Source organism: Trichoderma atroviride, chromosome 7 (assembly GCF_020647795.1).
Source record: "Trichoderma atroviride chromosome 7, complete sequence".
Lineage (NCBI taxonomy): Eukaryota > Fungi > Ascomycota > Sordariomycetes > Hypocreales > Hypocreaceae > Trichoderma > Trichoderma atroviride.
The window spans coordinates 340,670-368,293 of record NC_089406.1 but is presented as its reverse complement, the minus strand read 5'-3'; the positions used below and the strand labels follow the sequence as shown (position 1 = coordinate 368,293).

The 27,624-nt window shown below is 45.3% G+C and overlaps 15 protein-coding genes across 15 annotated transcripts; 9 read left to right on the top strand and 6 right to left on the bottom strand.

The window, feature by feature from the left end:
* Nucleotides 1-32: 32 nt before the first annotated feature.
* TrAtP1_012117 (uncharacterized protein) lies at nt 33-1,470 on the bottom strand. The gene is made up of 3 exons (XM_014090447.2): nt 1,061-1,470; nt 356-985; nt 33-261 (listed from the first exon to the last, which is right to left on the bottom strand). Exons 1-3 carry the CDS (start codon nt 1,335-1,337, stop codon nt 92-94), a joined length of 1,077 nt encoding a protein of 358 aa, XP_013945922.2. The 5' UTR covers nt 1,338-1,470; the 3' UTR covers nt 33-91.
* Nucleotides 1,471-4,101: 2,631 nt separating this feature from the next.
* Nucleotides 4,102-6,261, bottom strand: TrAtP1_012116 (uncharacterized protein). The gene is made up of 2 exons (XM_014090067.2): nt 5,476-6,261; nt 4,102-5,413 (listed from the first exon to the last, which is right to left on the bottom strand). Exons 1-2 carry the CDS (start codon nt 6,175-6,177, stop codon nt 4,130-4,132), a joined length of 1,986 nt encoding a protein of 661 aa, XP_013945542.1. The 5' UTR covers nt 6,178-6,261; the 3' UTR covers nt 4,102-4,129.
* A 265-nt stretch (nt 6,262-6,526) lies between these two features.
* TrAtP1_012115 (uncharacterized protein) lies at nt 6,527-7,627 on the top strand. The gene has a single exon (XM_014090448.2). The coding sequence runs from the start codon at nt 6,798-6,800 to the stop codon at nt 7,500-7,502; it is 705 nt and encodes a 234-aa protein (XP_013945923.1). The 5' UTR covers nt 6,527-6,797; the 3' UTR covers nt 7,503-7,627.
* Nucleotides 7,628-7,911: 284 nt separating this feature from the next.
* TrAtP1_012114 (uncharacterized protein) lies at nt 7,912-9,145 on the bottom strand (the record flags this gene model as incomplete). The annotated part of the gene is made up of 1 exon (XM_014090449.2): nt 7,912-9,145. The coding sequence occupies exon 1, from the start codon at nt 8,911-8,913 to the stop codon at nt 7,912-7,914; it is 1,002 nt and encodes a 333-aa protein (XP_013945924.2). The 5' UTR covers nt 8,914-9,145.
* A 300-nt stretch (nt 9,146-9,445) lies between these two features.
* TrAtP1_012113 (uncharacterized protein) lies at nt 9,446-10,009 on the top strand (the record flags this gene model as incomplete). Its single annotated transcript, XM_014090056.2, has 1 exon — nt 9,446-10,009. One exon carries the CDS (start codon nt 9,446-9,448, stop codon nt 10,007-10,009), a length of 564 nt encoding a protein of 187 aa, XP_013945531.2.
* An 868-nt stretch (nt 10,010-10,877) lies between these two features.
* Nucleotides 10,878-12,053, top strand: TrAtP1_012112 (uncharacterized protein; the record flags this gene model as incomplete). Its single annotated transcript, XM_066115396.1, has 5 exons — nt 10,878-11,382; nt 11,443-11,472; nt 11,555-11,616; nt 11,674-11,933; nt 11,999-12,053. The coding sequence occupies exons 1-5, from the start codon at nt 11,340-11,342 to the stop codon at nt 12,051-12,053; spliced, it is 450 nt and encodes a 149-aa protein (XP_065971494.1). The 5' UTR covers nt 10,878-11,339.
* Nucleotides 12,054-12,096: 43 nt separating this feature from the next.
* TrAtP1_012111 (uncharacterized protein) lies at nt 12,097-12,693 on the top strand (the record flags this gene model as incomplete). Its single annotated transcript, XM_066115395.1, has 4 exons — nt 12,097-12,104; nt 12,174-12,321; nt 12,375-12,494; nt 12,550-12,693. The coding sequence occupies 4 exons, from the start codon at nt 12,097-12,099 to the stop codon at nt 12,691-12,693; spliced, it is 420 nt and encodes a 139-aa protein (XP_065971493.1).
* A 67-nt stretch (nt 12,694-12,760) lies between these two features.
* On the bottom strand, nt 12,761-13,634 carry TrAtP1_012110 (uncharacterized protein; the record flags this gene model as incomplete). The annotated part of the gene is made up of 5 exons (XM_014090450.1): nt 12,761-12,856; nt 12,917-13,108; nt 13,157-13,267; nt 13,324-13,477; nt 13,561-13,634. The coding sequence occupies 5 exons, from the start codon at nt 13,632-13,634 to the stop codon at nt 12,761-12,763; spliced, it is 627 nt and encodes a 208-aa protein (XP_013945925.1).
* Nucleotides 13,635-14,445: 811 nt separating this feature from the next.
* TrAtP1_012109 (uncharacterized protein) lies at nt 14,446-15,147 on the top strand (the record flags this gene model as incomplete). Its single annotated transcript, XM_066115394.1, has 2 exons — nt 14,446-14,835; nt 15,070-15,147. The coding sequence occupies 2 exons, from the start codon at nt 14,446-14,448 to the stop codon at nt 15,145-15,147; spliced, it is 468 nt and encodes a 155-aa protein (XP_065971492.1).
* A 133-nt stretch (nt 15,148-15,280) lies between these two features.
* Nucleotides 15,281-16,211, top strand: TrAtP1_012108 (uncharacterized protein; the record flags this gene model as incomplete). The annotated part of the gene is made up of 2 exons (XM_066115393.1): nt 15,281-15,597; nt 15,686-16,211. The coding sequence occupies 2 exons, from the start codon at nt 15,281-15,283 to the stop codon at nt 16,209-16,211; spliced, it is 843 nt and encodes a 280-aa protein (XP_065971491.1).
* A 1,446-nt stretch (nt 16,212-17,657) lies between these two features.
* TrAtP1_012107 (uncharacterized protein) lies at nt 17,658-20,034 on the top strand. The gene is made up of 2 exons (XM_014090033.2): nt 17,658-18,393; nt 18,466-20,034. Exons 1-2 carry the CDS (start codon nt 17,903-17,905, stop codon nt 19,832-19,834), a joined length of 1,860 nt encoding a protein of 619 aa, XP_013945508.2. The 5' UTR covers nt 17,658-17,902; the 3' UTR covers nt 19,835-20,034.
* Nucleotides 20,035-20,511: 477 nt separating this feature from the next.
* TrAtP1_012106 (uncharacterized protein) lies at nt 20,512-21,159 on the top strand (the record flags this gene model as incomplete). Its single annotated transcript, XM_014090451.2, has 1 exon — nt 20,512-21,159. The coding sequence occupies one exon, from the start codon at nt 20,512-20,514 to the stop codon at nt 21,157-21,159; it is 648 nt and encodes a 215-aa protein (XP_013945926.2).
* A 948-nt stretch (nt 21,160-22,107) lies between these two features.
* Nucleotides 22,108-24,388, top strand: TrAtP1_012105 (uncharacterized protein). Its single transcript, XM_014090042.2, has 4 exons — nt 22,108-22,836; nt 22,891-23,270; nt 23,324-23,714; nt 23,767-24,388. The coding sequence occupies exons 1-4, from the start codon at nt 22,199-22,201 to the stop codon at nt 23,966-23,968; spliced, it is 1,611 nt and encodes a 536-aa protein (XP_013945517.1). The 5' UTR covers nt 22,108-22,198; the 3' UTR covers nt 23,969-24,388.
* A 365-nt stretch (nt 24,389-24,753) lies between these two features.
* Nucleotides 24,754-26,675, bottom strand: TrAtP1_012104 (uncharacterized protein). The gene is made up of 6 exons (XM_014090452.2): nt 26,490-26,675; nt 26,222-26,416; nt 25,821-26,140; nt 25,364-25,758; nt 25,248-25,299; nt 24,754-25,188 (listed from the first exon to the last, which is right to left on the bottom strand). The coding sequence occupies exons 3-6, from the start codon at nt 25,928-25,930 to the stop codon at nt 24,927-24,929; spliced, it is 819 nt and encodes a 272-aa protein (XP_013945927.1). The 5' UTR covers nt 25,931-26,140; nt 26,222-26,416; nt 26,490-26,675; the 3' UTR covers nt 24,754-24,926.
* On the bottom strand, nt 26,086-27,477 carry TrAtP1_012103 (uncharacterized protein; the record flags this gene model as incomplete). Its single annotated transcript, XM_066115392.1, has 7 exons — nt 26,086-26,140; nt 26,222-26,240; nt 26,306-26,416; nt 26,490-26,519; nt 26,582-26,686; nt 27,391-27,409; nt 27,475-27,477. The coding sequence occupies 7 exons, from the start codon at nt 27,475-27,477 to the stop codon at nt 26,086-26,088; spliced, it is 342 nt and encodes a 113-aa protein (XP_065971490.1).
* Nucleotides 27,478-27,624: the final 147 nt, after the last annotated feature.

Sequence of the window (27,624 nt, the reverse complement as noted above, 5' to 3'; positions counted from 1 at the left end):
GCCTGAGATTCTATATACAATCTTTTCTCCGCTAATAGGTCGCATGTAGTCCTCTGTGCGGCTTGTATCCGGCCTCTTCGACACAAGTCCGCTACCCAAAAGTGTGAAACCGTCTGGCACAATTCTCTCTAGTCCCCCCTGGCATGAGTCGCACGGGATTCGGCTCCAGTTTCACTTTTCCATCGGCTGCAGCTGTGCTTAAGAAATTGAAGAACTTTGTGGCAAACACACGTGCAGCGGGATTAGCAGGAATTGTTGCTCCTATCATGGTTATTAGCATTATGGAGTCTTGGCATCATGGTAATTACTATCGTAACATCCATCTCAGAATAGACAATGGGTATCCTCAACCTACCGTTATATCCGATTTCATAGCCCAGTCCCTCCCATACGGCTCCATAGATGGGCTTGATGCGTAATTCGGATGGATCATATTGGCCTCCCTTGGGTCCACGGAACACAGCCATTTTTGCGTTTGCAGCTAGGGTGTCGTGGACGCTATACACAGTTTGTCCCTCCGATATGGTGTCCACCGCAAAGTCAATACCCTTGCCCTCTGTAGCTTTTTTCACCTTATCAACCCATCTAGGATCGTGGTAGTCAACCAATATATCGTAACTATAAGGTGCTTCGAGGAGCAAATCATGCTTCGAAGGGCTTGCAGTCCCAATGAGACGTATCTTGCGGCCAGAAGTGCGAGCCGCATGCTGAACGAGCTGAGCAGCGTATAGGCCAAGAGAGGTTGATGCACTATAGATGAGCACATTGGTGATGTCACTTCCATTGTTTGTTAAGTGTCTAGTTTGGTCATCAAAGGGACATGGAAGGCCGAGACGCGAGTAGACTCCTTGTGCCGCGGTCAATCCGCACATGCTGATGGCTGAGGCATCTGCGAGCGACATGCTATCAGGCACTGACCACAGAAGATCATATGGAGCAGTGATGTACTCGGCAAACGCTCCCGGTCGATCATTGGTAGAGCAAGCTGAAATGCCAGAGCTATCAGTATATCATGGCTATGCCGCCGTGTAACAGAATATGCAGTCTTTGCGTAACTCACCACCTTGATGAAAGCCTGCAACGCGGCCACCAATTCTAGCACGAAGGTCGGTTGAGGAACTTAGATCAGGCCCAACTGCGGTAATTACTCCGGCAAAGTCGGTCCCAATAACGCGATGCTCTTGCTCGGCAATTGGATGGACCACATATATAGAATCTATGGGGTTAAGCGCCACAGCATGAACGCGGATGAGGACTTCGCCATCGCGAGGCTTGGGCACGGGGAGCTCCTGAACAGAGACATTTTTTGTCGAAGGAGTGAGAACGAGAGCCTTCATCCTGAAGTTAGATCATAGGTCAATCTAAATTGAGATAGAAAATTGAAGGACTTTGCAATGAAGGCTGGATAAGAGAGTTCTGATGGATGGCTGCGGGGCGAAGACCATATATAATAGCAACTCGACGCTAAGTGTATACGGGACAATTTACCATAAAGGGAAATCTTAGCAACTTTGGAACGAAATGGAATTTCGATCCTATTTATTTCAATACCCTGTATTCTTACCCCTCGAATAGCTATAACAATAACGAAGACTAGAAACTTTGTCCTTGGCTATTTGTAAGCCTCGGTGCTAGCACGAACTCCCAAACTACGATGTCTGCATCGCCAAATGCTACCTCAGCATGCGCTTCTGCACCATAAACCGAGGTGATAGAGTCTAGATGCTGATACAGAAGCCTCAATGATTAGTATCATCTGAATGGATTGATAATTCGAAATCGGTTGGATTTATAATAAAGGGTTCCATTTGCTCGAAATCTGAGCATTATGACATAGCCCTGTCGTTTTAGACTCTGAATCACGGCCATGGCGCTGGACGGAGGGTGAGAAAGGCTGAGTGGACGCTATCAGTTGCAGTTAGGTACACTTTTTTCAAGCGATTGTTAGGCTAACGTGGCGTTCTAAAACATTGATGGGCATCTTTCAGTGAGTTGCTGTCAGTCAATTGATCAGAGCCTCATAGAGTTTTTATGTATAGCAAGCAGATAGTAGCCGCGTAAACAAGCGAGTCTATTCGAATGGAAGTATTTTCTTCAGCTTTCCAGGACAAGTATAACATGCTGAGATTAATCTTGGCTTATCCTTGGCTTGTTTCCCAGCTTAATTAAAGACACAAGTCTCTCCTATACTAGCAGCGCTAATACAGCTAAACTTGATCGCTAGATTACGGGGACTGGGCGTTCTCGTCAGTAAGCTCTAACGCATCACTAGCCCTGTTAGGATTATGTAGCCGCTTATTTCTCTATCTGGCATTTTGCGCAAGAAGTGGAACTTCAGAAAGATACTTGTGATAGAACAACCGTATTCAACTTTCTCATCACTGAACTACATATCTGTTTGAAGAGTAATCCTAGTTCTGTTCACTTCACATTTTATGCGATAAAGACTAGCTATGTAAGGCCTTGATTCTTTTCGCTGCGTAGCCACTGGCTGTCTTCGCCATTTATCTACATCAGGAATATGCACAGCAGCATTTCGAAGCCACATTGGCTGCAGTTATCACCATTCTTTGCGGAATCTCATTAGGTTCAATGTTATTTCGACAACAGTCCGTTTGAGAGTTTAGAGCAAGAGTTAGACAATTTGCCTGCAACGCATGATCGAAGTGGAATTGTTCTGTCATAGCCAAATGGGTGAATGGTTGGTCAAAGGCGCAGTCTACAGAAAGTTCGGAGAGATCTGTTATCAACATCACCAATGTTGATGAATACAGGTTAGCTATAGTCCCTGAATAGCCTTTTGATTTTGAGATGACCTGGTATAATTAAAGCACTCGCTGGATCTCGAGATGTATATCGACTGACAGATCTTTCTATGCTTGGAGAGTCGCCTCTATCAGCTTTTATCTGCCCGTTTAATAAAAGTCTAGCATTGGTTTTGTATTCTCTTAATTAGAATGAAATGACTCAACCAATTCTCAAATGCTTGCGATATTTTGGTTAGGCCTTTTTACGAATCGATACTCTCAATTGTCATGGTAGACCCTGCTGCTTATTGCGTAGCCAAACGTCACCACGCTGCCACTGATAATACTAGGTAGAGCAATTCGGGGTTTTCAGTCTTGTTTTCCATTAATAAAATAGAGGAAGTAGCGTGATTGATGGGTCGAAGACTGGAACAATGAAGCAGCTACACTGCTTCTGACTTCTGTAGCATAAAGAATGTATACAATCACCTGATATATTTATGCCAATTCAGATCTTTGCGAAATACATAAGCGGCTAAGTGGAATCTGTTGCGGGAGGATAAAGAATTGAGATTATCCCGGGCTGTAAGAGGATATGTGTATATGGAAGACTGCGGCATTGGTAAACGGCCACACTCTCAAAAATTAAGATTGAAAAGGTATTTGTTATTGGAGAAAATATCTTACCTGAGAATTGAACCTAACGCGGAAGTTACAATTTTTTGAAAGATGTGCGAGTTTTATTTGCTCATTTAGTGAACATAGACACGCGAGGACGGCATCTCATATACTTTCCTTTCTCCCATATTTGTCATTGGGAGCTGCTGAGACTCGAAGCCTTGGATTAATAATATCAACTTGGAATGTTATTTGGAATAGCAATCTTACGTACATGTGCTTGTCCGGGAGTTGGAGGAGCGATCTTATCCGCGGAGGTAGAGAACTCACAGTAGCTTACGTCAAATCACAAATCACACGCCCTTCGTACAAGTTTCTCGGCGATAGCTTATTTGTCAGCTCCATGAAAACTTATACTGATCGTTTTAAGTGATTATATCGGCAAATATGAGATAAGTCGTGAAGCTCTAGGAAAGGGTGCCTGACACATAAATGGCATAATAAGGCAATGACGGACTAAATCCCTTGCCACGTGCATCCTAGATATGATAGAATTGTAGACAACCTCACTGACAGTGCTATCAACTCTAGACAATGTCCGAGATTAAACATCTCGGCAATTTGATGCGCTACGCGGTATAGCCGATATGTCTAAATGAGAGACTCGGGGCAGCTGCATCTTAAATAAAGTATATATAGATTCAAAAATGGGCTAAAAAAGCCATAAAAGATATAAGGCATATATTCCTGATGAATAATGATGATCAGTAGCTAGTATTAGACGGTATTAAAAATTGCCCGCCGTTTATGTGGTCCTGAAGGATACGGTTCAAATCAAATTCTACTTGTAACGATCGATGCTGCCAGTCGAGGCAAATAGCTTGGCTTTGGAGCCAATCAGGTGTGAATAATTCCATGTCCAGGTCTTGGTGGTGATACACATGGACGTTTTGCTCAATATGACCATCCAGTAGTCGACATGACAGATGTGTGTCGCCAAGAAGATAATACATCAAGCCATCATTGCTCATGAGCAAATCATCTATTTCAGCTGGTTTCGCATAGTATGTAATAAACTCCGTGCCATTCGCATCTGGAATGAGGACTGATATTGTTCGCGATGATGGTTCTGGATAGCGCAATTGCAACTCTTCTTGCAAAACGCTATTATTCACCTCGAATGAGTGCCAAGTTTCGAGGCTAGCGGCATAGACCAATCCATTATATAGTCCTTGCCTCCCGGAATGCTTCATTAACTGTGTGATCCAGAGCAGCCAGGAAGGTTCAGGGGAACACTGTCCGATTATGTAAAGCATAGACAGTATTCCATTTTCGAGATCTTCACAGGGTAATGGCGATGAACATCTCGCACTCCTATTACTCGGCGGTATTGCTTTACAAGCTCCATCTGTTGCTGCAAATCGCAAAGTCTCGTAGAAATGCAAATATGCCAGACGTTTATGCGTTTTTGTATTTACGCCATCTTCGAGGATGGACAATAACCAAAAGGTGCGGCCCAAAAGAAAACTACAGAGAGTAGCAGAGGCATCGTATAGTGTCGTCGTCGAATAGAGAGAGGGTGGGATGAGAAAAGGGTCCTCTTGAAAGTTTAATTGGGTTGAATCTGCCATATCTGAGGCCAAGGGCGGTAGAATTGATTTATTTGCATCTCTCCACGCTCGCAGCTTTTGTTGCAGCCAGTAAATTTTGGCAAGGGCCATAGATTTTGAGTATCGTGGCACCAGGTTCCATATCAAATCTTCTAATCCAGATTCAGCCAAGATACTGAGTAAATTTTGCCGCAACGACGTGGGTGTCACGGGAATTTCTTCGGATACTGTAATGGTTTGCCTGCTTGAGGGCATCTTGTTTTGTAGAGGCAATGCCATGAAGCACATCCAACTCAAGTTCAGAAGAGCTGTATCAAGATAGTCTAGAGTAGGAGTGTCATTTGCTTTTTGACGTGAAAAACTAGTCTTGTATAGCTCGAAATAATAGCTTGCTGAACGTATGTGACTATATGCTGCCGTGATATTGGACGAGAAGCACTATAGTTTATTCATTAGATTGTAATCTCCCGAATGATTTTGATGCGAATGTTGTTCGTTACCTCGAAATAGGCCATTAGTATGATAGTCGCAATGAAAACTTCTTGCGTCTTCTTTGCATCTTCTAAATTTCGGCTCAGCTCCTGAAGAGCAAAAGTGTATGATTGAATAGCAATCACTTTTGTGTCCAGTCCGCGATCCTGGTCGCTGTCACCCGGCATCGACATCATTAACACGGCACGATGCATGCTGCCGAGCGCTGAAAACATCATGTACAAGTATTCGATTCCCCATCCTTCTTCGCATAATCTATCTCTCCAAAACCACAAGTGTTCTGTAGGAAATAGAATTGGCAGCGTACGAAAGAGGAATTGGTGATACGCAAGCACTTCTCGAGCCCCTGCTAGTGGCCTCTGGGAGGGACGAGGGTTGCTGGGTAAACCGACAAGTGGAAGTCCATCGCTGCGGAACAGTTGGTGGGGATAATTGGCGACCTCCCCGGTTGATGAAGGTAATGAAGCGTCTGATGAAAGAGAATGTGGTGGTGTTGGAGCAATATTACCGAGGGATGAAGATTGTCCTCGACGGCCTCGACGACCGCGGCGCTGCGACTCCCGCACTTCTACTTGCCTTTTCGGAAGATAGCCTGCACATTCGATATTTCCAGCTTCGCAGCGCTCGCATTCGGGTTTTCGTTCATCGCATTTGACATGCCGTGCTCTGCAGGTGAGGCAGCCTGTTCGTCTCCTGCGTCTCTCTGTCATGATCCACGAAGTTGTCAATACGCGTGTACAATTGAGTTGATACGCCCTTGGATCTTGGATCCAACAACAGGGGATCGAATGCCCTTAGGTAGTTATCGAGATAATCGAGTCAAGCGAGGTAGCCGTCTACACCCTTCGTTATTAAGCAAATTGGACCGAGTTCGACCGACCAATGAGGCATTAGTTTCGAGGCAAAATCCGCCCTGCGGCCAAGCCTTCGGGTCGGATAGACGCTTCGGGACTCTCTAGCGTAATACGGAACAATAATGCCACTGAGTGGACTCCGCGGAGATGCCACAAACTACAGCTCAAGGAACAGAGCCTACCTGGCTTCATTAATCAGCGGAAGATGTACAAGGCTGAATAATGTTCAAAGACACTGTTAGAAACTTCATGATGAACAATCCTTTGAGTACGATTGAAGATGGGTTGATGGAAAGCGACAGGAAAACATCTATAAAGGTTAAAGAGTCGATACCACGAAGTTGTCTCAATCAATAGAAAGCATCATCATCAGCATCATCAGTTTCAGTTCTTCAAAAACTGCGTCTTAGCAATCTTACCGTGCTTATAAACTCTTACATAACAAAATAGAGGCCTTTTTATATACCTTCAACACCATGTCTGCTCGCTCCAACAACACTGTGGTCATCATCGGCTCAGGCCCGGGAATTGGTTCCCACACCGCCTCCATCTTCGCTTCCAAGCGATTCAACAAAGTTGCTCTTGTGGCCAGAAACCCTGCCCAATTGGAAAAGGATGCAGCCACTGTGAGCAGCGCCGCTCCGGGACAAGTTCAGGTCAAAACCTATCCTACCGACATTATTGATAGCAGCAAGCTCGCCGCTACTCTTGCACAAATTAAGAATGATTTTGGAGCTCCCGAATTCATCTTATTCAACGCTGCTATCATTGCCATGACTCCGCTTTTGGAATTCAACGACGAGGGCATTGTGCAAGACTTCCAGATTTCTACTATTGCTCTGTACAACACTGCCAAGTGGGCTATCCCAGAACTTTCAGCTCTGGCTAAGCAAGATTCCACCGCCAAGCCAACTCTCATGGTGACAAACTCTCACCTTCCCGAGACTCCGATTGCCGATCTCTTCTCTCTCTCCCTTACCAAGGCCTCTCAGAAGAACTTGACTCTCTCTCTTCGCGACAAGTTTGCCGCTCAGGGTATTCACATCTGCTTGCTTGCTGTTGCTGGAACAGTCGGCGATGAAAACCCCAACCTGAACAACAAGAACGTTTCTAACAAGGCTTGGGATTTGTACAACCAGGAAAAGAGTGCCTGGTCTGAGGAGATTAGAATCAACCCATAAGCAAACTACGATTGGTTATTGGCAAAATAGTAGAGCAATACTTATCTAGATACTATAGAAACTTAGAAATCATTGGCGTCTATTCCTAAATAGGCAGCAAGCAAACAATACCACTGTTTCATGATACTCTGAACCACCGTAAATGGTCATATTTTCCGATAGTTTTGTGCTTATTATACGTCAACCATATGCTTGATACACTGATGATATGACACTACCCACTTATACATCTAGAAAAAACACTGCATCGGGAAGATCCGAATCTGCATTAATCAGCTGATGGCATTTTAAATTTTGACTAGGTATTTGGTCCCGGTTCATAAAGCATACATTGCTATTATCGTATCTAGGTCTTAGGAATCAAATCAAGATCTAAGATTTTAAACATTATGATTTGCTACCGCCATCTCTAAGGCGGAGGAATTAGGTCAAGACCCTTAACCTCCAGATGGAAAGAGTCATTCCGCGAATAAGACCCCGCAACGTCCAAATCCAATCGGCCCCTCTCACACTCTTCAAAGTCCAACTCTTGGATGAGAAGCTCACCATCCTTATCCCATAATGGGCCTGCTAAAACTTGGCCAAAAGGCGAGACAATACAAGATCCTCCGGAGCTGACCATTTTACCCTCTCGCTTAATCTCGGTAATCCACTCGGGCAGTTGATCATCGCGAACAGCTTGATTAGCACTCAGAACAAAACAACGACCTTCGTACCCAATTGTTTCCATCAGCGGTAACCACGTCGGGCGAGCATCGGCTGTAGGTGCTAGGTAAAGATTTACATTCTGCTGGTACAAGGCCTGGCGCAGAAGCGGCATGAAGTTCTCCCAGCAGATGGCGGCAGCAAGACAGATTTTGACCCCCTTAATTGTGGTACTGATGGCTTTGAGAGATTTAGGCTGGCCTTGGCCCCAAATGAGACGTTCAGATGCCGTAGGTTGAATCTTGCGTCGTTTTCCCACAATACCCTTGGCAGGATCAACATAGACTACAGAGCAGTAAAGAGTGCCTCCGGAACGCTCTAGAACGCCAGTGACGATATACACTCCAGTTTCTTGAGAAATTTTCTCCAGCTCTTCTCGAATACCGTCTCCGCGTATCCCATTCTCACTAATGGGAAGTCTCCAATGGATCCAATCGTCATCTGCGCCCTGAGGCGTGTCCCCTAGATCAATAGCGCCTTGGAAGTACGTCAGATATTGCTGATAGCCATCTGGAGTCCTCTGGCCAATCTTGGTACCAAATGTTGCGAACCGGGGATATCCGCCCAGGTAAACCTCCGGGAACAAGATGAGGTCGACGCCTAAAGTGGCGGCCTCTTTGACCTTGGCCTCGAGCTGCTTAAGAGTGTTTGCGTTTGTGTCGAGAGTTCGACACTGAGCCGCAGCAACTTTGAGGATCTTGGGCATTGTGGCTGATTTCCTTTTCTCCTCTTTCGGGAAAGACGGGTATAACGGAATGTCGGTATGATTTATGAAGCTAGCAGAACTTCGTCCTCAAGGATATGAAAGATGAGATGGTGGGTGCGAAGTCTTTGAAGAAGATTGAGGCAGCCCTTTCCGTCTTTTATCTAACAGATCATGAGTATTCTGATGCCGCTTTGAAGCTGCCATTCACTTACCCCATGAACTGTAGGTAATGTGATTGTGTTTAGTTTCCGCTGCATTCCGTGGTTTACGTCGGAAGCGACTTAAGCGACACAGACGGCGGGTGCTTATTGGATGTCCCCTTACTAAATTAGGCAATTTCCACCGTAATCATGATGTTCTTGTATGTCGCAATACCAACTTATATGACATCCATATAAGGAATATATAGTCTAGTTTCCATTCTTCAAGATTGTGACTGTATGCTCTTAAACGCCTGTGGCATTAGACCACTTAGGTGAATTTAAAACAGCAACTCTCAACACGTCAAAAAGGCCGTCGCCGTTTGCAGGATATGGCACCCAAATCCCAGCAAAAACTAAAAATTGCAACAGCGCAGGTCCATACAGTTCATGACTCTCGACGGGCACTCGACGTGCTTGAAACAAGGGTGCGAAAACTGAGCGCCGAACATGTGGATCTTGTCCTCTTCCCAGAAGTCTTTGTTGGCGGGTTTCCACGGCTATCTACCTTTGGCAACTCTGCAATTGGAATATTTGGAGATGAAAAAGACTATAGCCCATGGGTGAATCATTGGCGAGCATCTGCTGATCTTGGAGATACGCCTAAAGGAGCTGGTCAAAAATGGATCAAACGGGAACTGCCTCGACCTCCTAACCGTGCCTACCGGGGAGATGGGACGAGGGAGCGACTGGAAAAGATAGCAGCTGATACCGGCGTCTTCATAATAGTTGGTGTTGTTGAAAGATCTGGCGGAACACTATACAGCTCTATTGTTTATATATGCCCCAGGCTGGGGATAATTGGAAAGAGACGCAAGGTAATGCCGACAGGACTAGAGAGAGTTGTGTGGGGCCAGGGGGAGCCCCTCAACGCTCGAAGCGGTCTCAACAATTAAAGGAGTGAAGTTGAGAATGTCAGGCAAGTTATGAGCCATCGTCTGACGCTTTATCGAGACTTAGAATACTAAAGATGAGTGTATAGCTGCAATTTGTTGGGAAAACTGGATGCCGCTGTTGCGGCAAAGCATCTATGAGCAGGGGATAAATCTCTTTCTGGGACCTACCGCGCATGCTACAGAGATCTGGGTGCCATTAATGCAGACAATCGGAGTTGAATGCAATGCGTTTGTGTTATCAGCCACGCCCTGTATCAGGGCAAGCGACCTCCTAGAATGGATAACTGAAGCAGCTGAGCGCGGGGAGGAGATAGTGAGCAGAGGAGGATCGGTGATTGTGTCCCCCAGTGGCGATGTTCTCGGAGGCCCAGGGTGGGATAATGAGGATGAACTTTTTATCGCAGAAGTTGACTTTGCGGATTGTAAGCCATCAGGAGACGACGGGGTGGCGATGGCTCATGCGAAGAACAATGACTTTGTTTTCACCGTTGACGGGCTAGACATGAGAATTGCATAATATGAAACACAAACACAGTCAATATTAAAGAGACAAACAATTACATGCCAAAAGTCCTCAGGCCAACGGCCTTGTACACCAAAATTGGCTCAGCAGCTGCGTCGAAAAGCTAACTGAAGGGCTTAGACTTCAATTGCTGCGTCCCCCGTTGCACAGCTGGATCTTGGCCGTAGTAGACACTGTAGCTTCGCTGCCAATAAAATGACCTAATCTGCCTTTTACTCCCGCGGAGATCTGGTTTTCAACCCGCCGTTGATGCACCACCAATCGATTGGAAAGCATTACTGCTTATGAAGCAAGGATACGCTTAAAAATCAAGCTAAAAGTGAAGCTATACACATACGAAATATAGCACTGAAGAATCAGAGTCGATGTGTTTGTCCGTACTCCACATCCTGCTAATAGCATTTGCCTCGTCGCAGATGGGCGGAGAAGATCAAGCAACTGAGAAATAGGCGACAAGTAGACCATGGGGGTAACTTTAGGCCAAGCCGAATTTTCCGATCCAATAGCCAGCACTACAGACTGCGGCTAGATTACAGTGTTGCTTTAGCCAAGACTTATAACTGAGCTGCTATTGGCCGCTAACCCACTACGAACCGGTATTGGAAGGAAAAAGAAATTTGTTGTGTTTACTTACACTGTGACGTCGCCTGTACAACTTCTTGTGTTCACTTGAAATTGACATATATATACTCGACTCTGAGCATCAGCTGTATCTCAATAGTTTACTATAGCCATACTTGTTGTGCTCGCTGGGCCTTGAAATAAGAGACCTCGCTACCATGGCCAAGATACTTCCAAAGGGCCTCTATGCCCCCCCTCCCTGTATTTTTCAACAACCAAGACGAGATAGGTAGGCTTGCATTTACCAACTGTTTAAAAGTCCAATCTTTGAGTGACTAATGAATCCCAGATTATGGAGCGTTCGCGAAGCATGCGAAATGTAAGTACATTTGATCCAAATTGAACGTAGAATGCGCAAAGAGAAGCGGAACATTACCGGGTACTAATATGTTGCAAATAAGATGTCACCGCCCCTGGAGTCTTGCCAGTTGTTTCTGCAAGCATGGGCGAGGCTGTACACTTGGTCCGTTGGTGTTCTAGTCTTTGCCTTTTTCGTTTCTTTGTTAAGATCCAATTTTAGACTCCCCAAGAGCGTATAAAGCTAATCCAGACTCTACGAGATGCAATCGACTCTATTGGCTTACAAGAGACGCCAATTGTTGCCGGTGTAGGAGGCAATAGCACCCGTGAAACAATCCAGTTGGCTCGCGATGCTGCTGCAGCCGGCGCAAATTTTGCTCTTGTCATCGCTCCGGGATACTGGGCTGGCTATCTTAAGGGAAATCCGGCGGCGGCAAAAAAGTTCTTCGTTGATGTGGCTGCGGCCTCGCCAATCCCAGTGTATGCATGCCCCCTCCCTTTTGTCGCGCGGCAGGACTATCCGCTAATATTACTGTGGGAGATAGAGTCATATACAATTTCCCTCCCGTGGCAGGGGGGGATAGACTTGGACAGCGATGATGTGGCGGAGGTAGCAAGACTCGCGCCCAATTTATGCGGCATCATGTTATCGTAGGCTCCCCAACCTTCAAGTGGCATATGCGCCGCTTCTGATAGCTGTCGCTGCTAACACGAACATAGATGTGGCAACGTAGGAAAACTTGCAAGGGTCACTGCCCTGCTTGACAATACCTCTTTCACAACGCTGGCTGGTCTCATTGACTTTCTCCTCCCTTCTGTGGTTGTGGGATCCGCTGGCGCTATCAGTCCTCTACCCAATATTGCGCCGGTTTGTCAACTGTATAGAACTAATGAGAGAACAAAGGCTAATATTAGGCGTAGAAATTTTCCATGAAACTGTGGAAATTGACGCAAAGTTTAGAAACAAAGGCAGATTTTACGAACGCGCAGTTTGCTCAGGGAGTAGCTTCTTTGGGAGAGGCTGCGCTGTTAAAGAGCGGCGTAAGTTTTATTGCAAGACTGCGCCTATCATCCACCACAAGTTAACATTCCACAGGTTCCCGGATTAAAATCTTTGCTTAACAAACAATTTGGATATCCCGCAGCACCTAGGTTGCCGCTTATGACATATGGTGATGTAAATGGTTTATCCGAAAATAAGTACATTGGCGACGTATTGAAGCTAGAGAAAACTTCATAGCGTGTGCTGATAAACACTTCTTACTCGACTATCTATTCATTGCCTGGTAGGAACTAGTACCATAAATCTAAAGCTTTGGCAAGTTCTCCTTGATATACTGTGCAATGTTTGGGCGCTGTTCGAATGTCTCTTTGAACTTTGTGATAGAGGTAGACAGGTTTGCCTGTTTGAGGTGAAGTTAGCAACAGCACATCACCAAATCATAACCCATAATAGTCCTTACTGGTAGAGTCCCTGTCCTTTGGTCATTGTCAATAGACTGATAAACAGCAAAATCAGCGTAGGTGACTTTGTCGCCCAGCAAGTAAGGGCCATCAGTTTCGCCGTAATACTGCGCTATTGTGTCGTAATAACTTGGCGCAAACTTGTTCTTATACTCGTCCGTTGCTTGCCCAAGATTTTGAACCCATTTGAACTACTCATGTCAATTCTGTCATCCAATTAGAATGGTGGGGATGCTCACTCTCCAATCAATGTAAACATCCGATACTGCGTCTACAATAAACTTTTCCCAGTTTGTTTCTCCATCATAGCGGCCAAGATCTCGGGCGATATAGCGCAAGGTTGGAATATGCTGTTGAAGGAATCAGCTACCCAGAGCGTTATTAATGAAAAGTCAGAATGCCGTACCTGATTCAAAGTCACACCCTTGTATTCTACTGCAGGGACTTTACCAGTCCTTGTCAGTCCCTTCCGCTTCAGCTCCTCGCTGCTCCGGGACCAAGTGTCATCATAAGGATATCGGATGTCTTGGTATTCAATTCCCGCGTCTTTCAAGAAGAGACTTGATAGAAAGAGGCGAAATGGTTAGTGGCTAAAGGCAGTAGACATTTTTGATTTGCTGATCAGATCAGCCAGGGTACTCACTTGACTACTTCACCACGACCGAGTCGGCCAATGGCCAAATAATGAAGAGCCGAAACGGAAGACCGAGCTGCCATAATAGAATCTGCGAACAAGTTCATATGAGATGCTTCGCAATGCGTGTTCCAACTTGAAATGAGCTCCGTAGTCTTTGGTGCCCAATTTTGAATTGCAGGCTTCTTACGAAATGGATTTATTTCTCTACAAATGCGTGCTTCGCATAAAGGGCGCTAAGAACGAAGCAGTGAGACCAACACCCTGCGATGACAGACCACTAAACCTAATTAAACTGGGAGGTGAATGCATCTCCGGTCCGTGTATAATGAGAGTAACTGAATCCAAAATTTGACAACCGAGAGAACTCAAGCGATTTAAACGATATAGCCGAAGCTAGCGGCAGTTTACAAGACGCGCTGATCTTCATGATCGTATGCTGTGGTAATGGCCAATATGGAATAGGATGAATGGTTAGATATGAGAATAGTAATAATTATAGATGAGATACGCAATGCTGTCCATTCAGTCGATCATTTAAGTAGATATTCTTTGTATTTGGCTTTGGCTATATGTGAGGTTCTAGAGTTGCAGAGTGAACGCCATTTAACATTTCTCAGTATGAAATATTAACCAAAAAAAAAAAAAAATGAAAGAACAAGTCTTGACTACCAAACACAGGATAGTCTAATCGCAATGTTTACATCTCATGCGTCTCAATTGACTCTCTTTTACTCGCCGGTGGCTTGCTCCTTCGTTCCTCATGTCGCCCTCTGCGAGGCAGGACTGGGGTTCCAACTGGTTCAAATTGGACATATGACGAAGGACTTTGAGGCCGTCAACCCAAAACGTCGGTTACCGGTGCTGATAATTGACAAAGAAGTAATTATTTAGATGTCAGCCGTCCTCACAGCAATCGCAACTGTTGCGCCGGAAGCACATATCTTTGAGAAAATTCCGCTCGAGAAAATTCGAGTATACGAGTGGCTCAACTACCTCTCAACCACGGCCCATGGTCAAGCCATTACGGAAATATGGCGAACTGAGAGATTCACAAATAACCCAGATATATATCCTCAACTCCGGGCCAAGGAATACGAAACCATGCGAGGAATTTTCCCTCACATAGAAGCTAAATTTATCGATAGAAACATCACAGAGTTTGCAGTGGGAAATTCTTTTACTGCTGCTGATCCTTTCCTTACGGTATTAAATCTCTGGACAATCATATTTAAAGAGGTTACGATTGACATTGATAACGACTATCCCGTATATACGGCCTACGTAAAAAGAATGCTCGCAAGAGACGCCTTTATTAAAGGTAGAAGGGTTCATAAATTGTGAAACTAAGGGTCTATAGCATCATATAGGTAGTCTATTAGAATTCTAGCTCTGACATTGGCCCTAGAGTTGTATCGTATCTCGCAGCCGGAAAAGGCAACCGAGGAGCACATATAAGTAGTACAGGTACAATGACTAACGGAAACTTCCCGACCATATTGATTCCAATTAGATTAGTGTGCCAAGTCAATCTCCGCTGCCAATGTTCCATCATCGGATTACTCACCTGCCGACGGCACGCTGCTCCGATCGTGAGCTGGTAGCGTTCCCCTGAAAAATAAACATATTTCCAGGCCATGATTCACGATTAGCTGTTTGCATTTCATCACTTAAACATCTTTGTCGGTGAGAATTAGCGCCTAGTTTATCTGCTATCCAAATATACAAGATGATGGAAACTTGTCAGATTGAGCACGAGCTCTCAGAGCTCCATGAAAGAAAAGGCACAGACGGCGCAGTATCGAACTTGGTCGACTCTCCTTATCCCAAGGCCACAACGAACCCTATTCTGTCGAAAAGCAACGCTGGCAAAAGACCAGAATGCTTCAAAAACACTTTTCAAGAGATTTGTTTCATCTTCATGGCCACACTAGCCATGGCGACGAACAGTCTCGTAACCGGTGCCATGATAATCGTCACAGCTTCGATCGGAAGAGATTTGCACATGACACAAGCTCAAATCACTTGGATTAGTGCTGCAACGACGTAAGGGCTTCTTTAATCTTTTATTCCAACCCTCCTTTAGACTTTTTTTTTTTACCGTCTTTGTGCTTGTGGCTAAGGTTATATCCAGTCTTTCTGCAGGAGCTCTCCAGCTGCCTTTAGGCCAGCTCACCGATCTCCTCGGCCGCAAAGCTTTCTTCATCGCTGGAATGGCTGGTTTTAGCGTAAGCAGTCTCATACTAGGATTTTCCCGGAATCCGTTCTGGATGAACATTCTGTGTGGTTTTCTTGGCCTCTTCTCTGCTGTGATTGTACCACCTGCGATTGGAATACTTGGTGCGGCATACTCGGAGCCATCAAAGCGCAAGAATTGGGCATTTGCGTGTTTCAGCGCAGGCAACCCTGTCGGATTCGGACTCGGTAGTATCATTATGGGAATATCTGCCAGAATATTTGACTGGCGTGCTGGATTTTTCTTCTTCACCATCCTCTGGGGACTCTTGGCCATCGTTTCAATCTGGGTTGTGCCTGATATCGAAGCTTATGAGCCTGGACCGTTTGGGAAAAGGTTACGTGCAGGTCTGAAGCAATTCGATATAGTCGGAACAGCTCTGACAATTGTTGGCGTTGGGCTTTTCACAACAGGCTTGACGTAAGTTGGTTCGCAGCTGATACACTGAAGATAATTGCTCACATGATCAATAGTCTTGGACCAGGAGACGGCTGGAAATCTGCTCATGTTATTGCAATGCTAATTGTCGGCTTCTTCTTACTTGTGGGATTTGTCATTTGGGAAAGAATTTGCCCGAATCCTTTGATGCCGCTTCATATATGGAGGGATAAGGGTTTTTCCTTTGTGAGTTTTTCCTACTTCCAGTTGCGACTCGGTTGCATCATGAAGTCTAACTTGCCTCTAGTTAATGCCTGTTTCCATATTTGGTGTCATGGCTATGCTTTCATCGAACTTTTGGCTTGCCTTGTTCATACAAGAAGTTCATCATCGTTCCTCTCTGGTAGTTGCTGTACAGCTTTTACCGCAGGTCATATCTGCAATAATCTCCAATATCGTAGCTGCGAATATTCTTCACCGAGTCAACAACAGCCTTATCATGGCATTTGGCGCCGCCAGTATCTCGTTGCGGACCTGTTACTTGCTTTTCAAAATCCCTCAGCAACATATTGGGCCTTTATTTTCCCGTCATTGCTGACAAATGTTATGGGACTTGATCTACAGTTCAATGTCACCAACGTGAGTAGTCGCACCTCCATGGTGAATCTCCTATCTAATTACTGTATAGATGTACGTGATGCAATCGCTTCCATCTCACCAACAGTCGTTAGCTGGTGGCATCTTTAATATGTTCATTCGATTGGGCACAACTATCATTTTTGGAATGTCCACGGCAGTATACAGCTCAGTTAAAGATACACCGGAGGGGGGAGGATAATGTCTTCAAGCCGTTTCAGAGCGCATTTTATGTTTCTCTGGGGTTTGCTGCTCTGGCTTGTTTGTTTGTTCCTTTTCTGCGCATTGGTACGCAGGGAAATTCTCCGAAAGAAGAGTAATAAGTAGATACATGTACCTCCCTTATATATAGAGCCGCAGCGCAACGTTGTGGCTCTTGAAAGTTTCTATTTGCGGTAACCTGCAGTTAATACGCAAACAGATGCTTTAGCCCAGGGCTCACTAGATTTACTAAACACGAAATTAAAATGGCAAGGATATTCACCATGGTTAGCGCGCTGACTTCTCGTGGAGGGTTGTGCTCAAAGACAGCCATACTTATAACAAGGTGAAACACATTCCATTGTCTCTTCAAATAGCCAGCATGAGTTGCCACAGTCTCACTTTGAGGTCCCATACTTCAATTATTTAGATGGGTGATTTGCCTTTGGGGGCTTTCGGCTTTCGGCGTCTCCTGTAAGCAAAAGCTACATCTCATAGGGCGTCGCTTCTCGCATCACTGCGGCGTACAGAGAGCGGCGAAAGCGGCATTAGTGCTGACTTTCTGCATATGAGGAATCTTTTGAACGTTATGTAATAGTCGCCCAGCTAATAGCTACAGATTAGAGTTGCCGATGTAGCTTCCGCCCGATTATAGGGCTTCTATAGTCTGCACTGTTGCTCTGTAATTAATCATCGCTGTACGTCATGCGGTGGTGTCATTCTTACCTAGTATCGTTTGTCTAAGCTGGAACGCGTATATACATTGTACCATTTCGAGTCGATAAGTCTCGTTCACGGAACAGGAGGAAATCTACTCGTTGATCAACCTAAATTATACCACTCGCAAAAAAATAAACCCAGACGATTTTACAGCCATAATAATTACACATCTTTGCACTCATGGCTGTGTCAATATCAGGCCTTCAGGGATGGCATCCCGGAGAAGTTGCCATGCAGTCGAAACTAGGCTTTGCCGAAGCAATGTCGTCTTCATGGCAGAAGATCGAAGACAGAATGCGCGAACAACATCGCATTTTCCACACAGGGAATTTGCCTTTTATCCCGATAACCACCACAGACGATGAAGGGCGACCATGGGCCTCACTTGTTGCTGGCGCCGACGGAGAAATTGGATTCGTAGAGAGTCCTGATCTGAAAACCCTCATCGTCAACGCAAGACTTTGGCCCGGAGAGCCGTTGTTGGACACACTCAACAAATGGGTTGATGGAGATGGCTGGAATTCGACCGCACCAGAGAGATATTTAACCGCCGGCATAGGAATTGAGTTTCCCACTCGAAGGCGCAATAAGTTTGCGGGATACATAAAAGACGTAAAACGAAAAACAGGCATGGATTTTAGACTGAATTTGCAGGTCAATCAAACCACTGGGTAAGTCTCGGAGGCTCAGCTCACCACGTCGCTTTTTCTTCTGAAGATGTTTCTAACTCGTCACGATTGTAGAAACTGCCCCAAATACATCAACATTAGAAAACTTGTGGGTTGTAAAACCACCAACCCGACTATTGCATACGAGAGGCGACATATGACGCAGTTTGAGAGACTTCCCACAGAGGTTATCGATTTCATTACAAGTGCTGATACCGTATTCATTGGATCGGTCTACAGATCCGACCCGGCCACAGCAGCGAAGTTTCCATCGCACGCTGGGTCGAATGCGCGAGGCGGATTGCCAGGATTCATGCGTGTCAGTCCATCGGATGGATGTTCAGTGGTCCTACCTGACTATTCCGGGAATAGATTTATGTCTAGTCTCGGAAATGTTGAGTCGAGCAAGCAGATGGCCCTTACCATTGTCTCATTTACAACCGGCGATGTTCTATATCTCACTGGAACGGCGGAAAACCTTGTTGGTCCTCCTGCTCTCGAAGTCATGGTCAAGCACGCAAGTCTTACTGTGATGAAAACGAACGGATTCATCTTCGTTCGAGACGCTCTTCCCGTACGGCAACAGTTTGGCACAGAGATTGAGCGCAGCCCGTACAGCCCTAAAGTTAAATATCTTGTTGAAGAGCCCGAGGGTCAAGCAAGCGCCAGTGGAGTGCACAAGGCCAAGTTATCCAGTGCAACACAGCTCTCGCATGATCTTGCTGTGTTTAGATTCAAAGTTACGTCGAAGCCTGGCGCTGAACCAATTAAAATACGGCCCGGGCAAGCTATCGCTTTGGACTTCATGGACTGGATAGGGCCTCCGGCATATCAGCATATGGCTAACTCTGCGCCTGGATCGGTCAACGACGATAGGGTACGGACCTGGACTGTTTCAAGTACCCATGAGAATCGGGACGTTACTTGGTTCGATCTCACGATGCGCGAGATGACAGGAGGGGCGGTTACGGGGGCACTGTTCGATGTTTTGAGAAGGCATTCCTCAAATAAGTGGGAAAAGCCCATAACGATTACCGAAGATGTTGTCTGCGAAGTTGTCGGTGTAACGGGTGACTTTTTCTTGGGAGACGAAAACGTCAATATGCTTTGGGTCGCTGGTGGTATTGGCATCACCCCTTTCCTCGCCATGTTTAGCGCGTTATCTGAACGAAAAGCAAAAGCGCATGGCGATGTCGTACTCGCCTTATCAACACGAGAACCCGAAATGATGCTGAGACTGGTCCAGGCTTCTCTCCGAAATGCGCTCTTGAAGGTCAGGCTGCGAATTGATATCTTCACGAGCAAAGAACACGTGAATATGGATGGCATCGATGAGAAGAATATAGAAATTAACATACACAAGGGTCGATTGACGATGGATTATTTTCCAGAGGTGGCAAGCGATCGAGATGTTTTAATATGTGGTCCGGGGGGGATTCGGTGATTTGGCAATGGACGGGCTGCGAGCCGCGGGAGTGGCGGACGAGAAAATGCTACGAGAAGGATTCTATTGATGTGAAAACAAACAGGGGAAAACGGGATTGATGGGCGTTATGGGATGCAAGCGATATTGGGTAGCATATGAGTTTCGTTTAACTGATTTTTGACCAAGATGTATAATACAACTACTCACTTATTGATGTCATACTATGTGTCGGGACCCTCCAACTTTTCGCTATGATGTCTTGCTCGAGTTGAACAAGGACGACCACAATGCTATGGAGTTTGATCTTTACGAATAAAAGTATTATAGCTTTGTAATAGATACTTGATGATATGGCTCGTCAAATGTGGCTGTTAAAACGCGCGTTAGGATAGGGGACACCACCTCGGCTATTGTGTGGTCTAAGCGATATAGGCGATGTACGCGATCAGTAAACTTGGCATTCTTTGTGGGTGTGAAGAATGTCGTAATCAAGTCTCGATTCCAGATATTCGTTTTACAGCTCTTGCTATCTTCGGCCTCGTTTATCTCTTTATAGACATAACACATCCAACCTCCCCGACCTACCTACCATTGAACTTTTGACAGCGGCAAAGCGAGACTACACCAACGAATAGAAGCTCAACTCTCACAATTGACGATATCTCATTCCCCAGTCCGATTATTTAATTTACACCATGGCTGTCACGTCTGGCTCGACTGTGAAACTATGGTATTCACCTGGAGCTTGCTCTTTCGCTGCTCATATAGCACTGCTTGAAGCCGGACTTCAACCCGAGCTGATCCTTGCTCAAACGGGCAAGATGACGGAAGAGTTTGCTCGCGTGAATCCCAAAATGAGAGTGCCGGTATTGGCAGTTGGCGATGAAGTTATCACCGAAATGCCAGCTATCCTTACAGCTATCTCGGCATTGAACCCGACTCGCCAATTGCTGGGACAGAATACAGCAGAGATTGTTCGTTCATACGAGTGGCTGAACTATCTCTCTGGTACGCTCCACGGACAAGGATATGGAGGGCTCTGGCGACCGGAGAGGTTTGTGAGTGATGAATCATTGTATGCGGCAGTTCAAGAGAGAGCGAGACAGACCATCAAAGATTGCTGTGCTTTCGTAGACGGCAGACTCAGCGAATCCAAGAGCACCAACTCCGTGGGAGATTCTTTTACCGGCGTAGATGCCTTTCTATTGGTATTCTATCTATGGGGAATCAGAGTTAAGATTGACATGGATACCGACTACCCGGCATATGCATCATTGGTCCATCGCCTTTTGCAGAGAGAGTCTGTAATCGAGGCTCAAAAAGTTCATGTACGTATGTGTTAGTCGGATGAACAATGAATAGAGGATAAAATGAGCCAAATTCTTTACTAGATAACCTTAAAATCGAGAATAAAAGCCAACTGTGGAAAGTTATAGTTTCCACGCAAACGTTTGAAGTAGGTAAATCTTCATACTAATAAACACCTCTACTCATGCTTGAACTATAGGAAATCTGTAGCCACACCTGTGAGATTGACTTTCTCTCTATTGCTGACCTTTGAAGAAACTTATGAAAGTAGCAATGTAGCTATAGATAGAGACGGTGATGCAAGTGAGGATTGACAAGAATTAAAATTTGGGCATCAATTATCTTAACCCCGCATTAAATGAAACCAATAATCAGAAGTATACCTCTGTAAATTAAGGATGATGCGTCCGGGTAGCTGTTGCAGAGGGAGGCGAATTACCTAGTACATGGAGGTAAACGTAATTAGAAGATTGTATGTGCATGTGTACCCAACTTACCTGATTAATGGTGGAATAAATACAAAAATATTGTTTGCTTAGATAAACTCTACTAATTGAAGGAACACATGCCTTTCAGTTTATCTCATAGGAGTTACCTGGTAGCTTGTAATACTGCGGAATTCCGCTCTGCATGCACAGTATTACAGCACTACGGCGCCTTGTCAATTATAGCGGCAACTCCAGTGCTCTTTTGATGCTGCATCCTCATCACGATTCGATTGCTCCAAGATATTGTAGATTCAGAGCATCGCATACAAATTTCAAGTCGATTGTCTGTTCATCTCAATTGTATTTCGGAGATCTAATATCACTCAACAAATGGTTTCACCGATACTGACTTTCTCGAAACTCATAGACGGCTTGGCATAGAGGCGTTCCGTCGGCGTGTTGTGGGGTAGAGTTAGTTATTAGCGACAAGCTCAACCTGTTTTAAACAGAAAGATACAGCTTGTTTACTCATCTCTTAAATCCGATGCCGAGTTTCGCCAAAGCTGTTTCCCCGCATCATTTCTTCTATTTTTTTCTCCAGAAACCTCATTATTTGGATGTCTCACTAGAAACGCAGTCTCTGATCATGGCCAATAGCTCTTTTCTGCTCTCGAGGTCATTCGGATCCTTGGAAGAGTATGCCAAAGCCAGAGAGTCCCTTGTGAAAGCTGAGAAGGCACGCGGCTATGAAGGCCTAGTCCAGAGAACGAGTTTGGAATCGGCAGCCGAGGATATTATCCAACAACTCAAAGCTTGGGAAGATGAAAATATTTATGGTATCAAGAGCGACGGCTCTGGTTTCGAGGCAGGCCATCGGTTTCTCCATGGCTTGGATGTAGCACCAACGAGCAAGCTGTTTGAGGCTGCCGTCAAGGCCCCCAAAGGCTGTCTTTTACACTGCCATTATGACTGTCTTCTGCCTCCGGATACCGCCCTCAGCGATGCTCGCAACCAGCCGAACCTTTATATCAAGGCTGACGTGCCATTGGTCTCCGAAGGACTCTTTGCATACGCATTACCACAGTTTGACGTGTTTAGCGAAAATATACCACTGGTTGACTCTACCAACATTTTTAGCAAAAGTTATGTCGCCGGATCTTGGATGCGTTATTCTGAGTTTCTGGCTAGATTTCCAGGCGGGGCTGAGAAAGCAGAAGCATGGCTTCATAAGCGAATGGTGTTGAAGCCAGAAGATGCGTATCACCCAAAGCAGACAGTTGATGGGTAAGTAGGCAAACGCAGTGGTAATTAAAAAGTCAAAGGTGTTGACGTTTTTAGCATTTGGCAACAATTCATTCGCTCAGTAACAGTCATTCGATCGATGCTCGGATATGAAACTGCGTACAGAGAACAATTTCGAAGAGTGTTATGGAAGTTTGCGCAAGACGGCATCATGTATGCAGAGATTCGAGTAGCTCTCAATTATGGCTTCGCCATCAAATCTGACGATGGTACTCGAGAACTCAAGCAAAAGGAAGCTTTGGAGATTTTCCAGAGCGTCCTCAAAGAAGAAATCCCAAAGATTCACGCTGCGGGGCATGTTTTTTATGGCGTCAAGGTTATCTATGCGTGCATGAGATCTTCTTCTAGAGAGGCCATGCTATGGTGCATGGACAACTGCATCGAAATGAAGCAGCTGTTCCCTGACTTGATTTGTGGTGAGACACCATAAAGTTTCCATCTACCTTCCAAAGGCTAACAAAGTATTAAGCATTTGATATGCAAGGTCAGGAAGATACTGGCCACCCGCTCTCGTACTGGGTCGCCGACCTTCTCGACATGCGCGCTAAGATCACTCAGCTAAATCTTGATTTGCCATTCATCTTTCATGCTGGAGAAACACTTGATCACGGCGGAGAAACTGATTCAAACTTGTACGATGCCATCCTTCTAGACACTAAGCGCATCGGTCACGGTTTCAGCATTACCAAGCATCCGCTTCTGATGCAGCTTTGCAAAGAGAGGCAAATAGCCATTGAGACTTGCCCTATATCTAACGAAGTGCTGGGATTGGTCCCCACAACGAAATCTCACCATTTACCAGTGCTCTTGGCAAATTGTGTACCCTGCACTGTCAACAGTGATGATCCTGGATCTTGGGAGTGAGTACTTCCACCAGTAGCTAAGTGATGATACTGATACTGATTTATACAGAGCGAGCATGCTATCTCATGACTTTCACCAAGCAATGATGAGCAGCGAAAACATGACGCTCATGGGCTGGCGAACTATTGCCGAATGGAGTATCTCATACAGCTGTACAAGTGAAGCGATGAAGACGGAGATGCTAAATGCCTACAGAAACAAATGGACAGAATTCTGTCAATGGATTATTGATACAAACGAAAAGAACTAGAGTTGTTTGAAACGGATGTAAGAATAAGGTGCACTTTGATTGGTCAACGAGTTCAACAATACTAATACTCATTCTCAACGGAGTATTCCTGGATAGTTCAAGGACTTCAACAACATTGATACTCATTTTCAACGGAGTATTTGGTGGTATAACATTGATTAACTTTTTTTCTTGGTATTTCAACATTTATGAGTTAATTTCATGGGCGCTGTCACTCAACATTTGGCAGCAAGATACCCAAGAACAAATATACATATATTAGAGTAGCTGTTAGCAATTGGTTGTTGCTATTCTGTTCTCTGCAAGGACTGTTGTTGCGAAAATGAGCGTGGAGTCTGCGTACAATAACGTCTTTCTATCGATGATCCGAATCGATGATTGTGTGTACTCATACCGTAGGTAGTTTTAATCTCACATAACGAAAGATAATGACCGTTGCGCTTTCTTCCCTTTCTCAGATTTCGAGAAAGGGTTTGCCAATTTGGCCACTTTTGAAGATGAGAAATTTTGCATTTCACTGACAATCATCCAACTACGTCGGGCATCGCGAAGCTGGCGGTAGAAAAGCGAAGACTTGATCGTTGATGCGACATCAACGCGGTTTAAACGCGGCACAGGCAGGCGGTCGAGATTCGCAGCTCCTCTTCTTCCTAATATGCAGATGCAGGGGTTTGTGAGCTAGTATAATTGATCAATGTTAAGCAAATCGGGGCTGAGAGTGTCTATTGGCTAGCTATGAGGCAAGTTAACCTACTCTATGTCACACTCAATGGCAAAGCTATTTCCACAAGGCAGACTCTCATCTGGCATTTTTGGACTCCTCTGTATTAACTAGGGACCAAGCGACGCACTATCTAAAAGCCCTAGTCAAGTGTTGCTGTGATACGCCCAACTTTCGCTCTATAAACATTTCCGTATCTATCATAATATTTTGAAGCATCTTAACTTATTAGCCGTTTTAGTATGAGCAGATGTCGATGTTAGCAGGTGAATCTGCCTGGCCCCAAACCCAGTTGGGATTAAGGACAGACACGGGGCGCAGGTTGTTATATGCCCAGAACTGATAGTCGTCGTTGCGGTAGTCATCAGCGGAGAGGGGAGGGCAAGTGTTCTTGAAAGCTGCGGTGTACCAGTCCTGGTGGACAGAGTGGTGGAATTTGCCAAAGTAGAACTTGCCGTGATCAAGGTTCTTCTGGGAAAAGTTCTGCCAGTCGTTATCTCTGTGATGCTAAATTAGCTGCTGGCGCAATACTGTGTTGTCTTTGAGCTGTCAACTTACCCCTCGAAAGTGTCATTGACATCGGACCAGCTAATGTGCACATGGTTGCCGTCTGTTGAAGTGTCAGTAAAGTTTCGAGATAGATAGTTGCTCGTGTGCAACCAGATGCAACCTACCTTGCTCCATAATGACTGATTCGCGAGTATAAGTGTTGCCTCCGTCAGGAGAAGTAAATCTCACAACGATTCCTTCCCAATCGCTCTTGTGGCCAGTATCCTTCTTGAAATACACGTAGTAGATGATACGATATGATGCATCGGAGCCGGAGGAATCGCCGTTGCAGAAGGTCGATGCCCAGTACGTTGGAATGGTGACGAAGGGTTCACCCGAAACATTGCCGTAAAAGGTGTTGGCTCCCTGCCAAGTAGGCTGCACGGGACAGCCATTTGCTAGAGCGTTGATGTTGCAGTTGTCTGTATCAACGCCGTTTGTCTGGTTGCCTTCGCCATCTTCAGCCGCCGAGGGCATGCATGTGCCAGACGGCATGTACCACATAGGCGCAGCAGCCTGACTTTGGGGAAATTAGTATAAATGAAGCGTTTGGGAAACATCTCATGGGCTTATAGCACTCACGCAGCTGCTAAACCTCCATTGTTGGTGAAGTCGCTGACGGCAATCGGCGTATCCGCCAAAGCATTCTTGGCAGCAAGAAGTAACAACGGGACAAATTTAGCGAACCCCATGATGAAAACGGAGAGATGGAAAAGAACTATTGGCCTCTGTTGATGGGATTGTGAAAGAAATGCCCAAATGTTAGCGCATCTTGGCGATATCGATCAAGCTTTATAGAACTTTCCTATACGGAATCATACGGCACTATTTCATCAATGACGGGAAATTAACGATCTTCATCTCCATAGTAAGCTGGAATAGGAAGGAGGGTGGCCAGTGGTCTGTTGATCCATATTAGCGACAACATCCATCACCTTCTCCATTGGACCTATATGTGGACTTTTGGGCAATACAGCTCATACCTCGCTGAAATCGTGGTCCCTGCGTATCGCGAAATGTTTCACGGGTATTTAATAATCAATGACTGAGTTCATGATGCTAATGACTTGCCAAAACGGGAATCACTCCCATTGTGGCTACGAGTATCTGATGCTGTTCAGCTAAAGAGCGGTCGAGGCTCGCAATGGCCAGCGGGCACGTTGTTTTTGGCCATGATGCTATTGGGGAATTAATATACTATAGCCTCGATATTATACAAAGAACTTTGTATAGCTAGCGAGAGTGACATACTTTTACATGGACCCCATAATTGCGATGCGCCTTAAGCGATCAGTCGAGATCTTCGGGCGGGCTTGATACCGGTGGTTTACTCTAGGGCTTACTTTTGGCGATAGGTCCTGTGGATCGCCATATCCATCTGAGCTCTAACATGTGCAATTGACACTTTGTATCACGAACTATGTACGGATACTTGTACGTCTTCTCGTCTTGTTAGCGCATAGGAGCCTGCCGAGTTTGCCGTAAGCGCCGTTACATTGCAGCGTCGAGTCTGCAGGGGAAGGTTGCTCTATATCGGCACGACTGCTACGGGGTTTTTACTTCCACTAATCTGGGACCGAGGATCGCCAGGGCCGACGGATGTGGTGATATTCTTTCACCGACAGGCGGAGTCTTTGAGGCTACGCTTAAAAAGAGAAACTGCCGATCCTAGCTAGTCGTGAATAAGCCAAGACTGAAGCCTAATAGGTACATGCATATAAGGATATACATGGCCATGTTCTTCCATTCAATGAAGCGTTCGAACGACTTCGCTTTTTCAGGTAAACAAATAAAGCATGTAATCGAACGGTGCGATTACTACAAAAAGAAGAAGAGAGGAAAAGAGAGGAGAGAGGAGAATAGGGAAAGAATAATTGTTGGAAGAACTAGGATACCTTATGTATTAGTACATCACTAGGCAGAGAGAAGTGGTTACTTCAACTTTTGCCAGAGTGGTCTGTTCAACAATAATATTACGAAAGTGAAAGAGTCAATTGGAAGAGAGACCTTTTTGCCTTAGCAACACGCATCTTTAAAGGCCATGAAGTAGATCCGTCAATCGTCGTTACATGTACTGTATGCTCACTTTGTACAAGCACTACTGTAGCGTAAAGCTGCGATGCCTATTGCGTGTATTTATTTGGCTACATACGCCACTCAATCGAAAGAAACTAGGCCCAGCTTTTAGCTTCCAATTGCATATTTTAACTTCAGCGTTGAAGGTATAGAATCTCACCATTATATAAGTAATGGCTATATATGCTGAATCTTGTCTACATGTATTTTTACTCATGAACTTCAAGGCAGCTTGAGGTACATACGTAGGTGTACTCTAATATGGGCCTCGCGATAACTCCTCCTTAGTCACGTATTCTTACCACGTGAC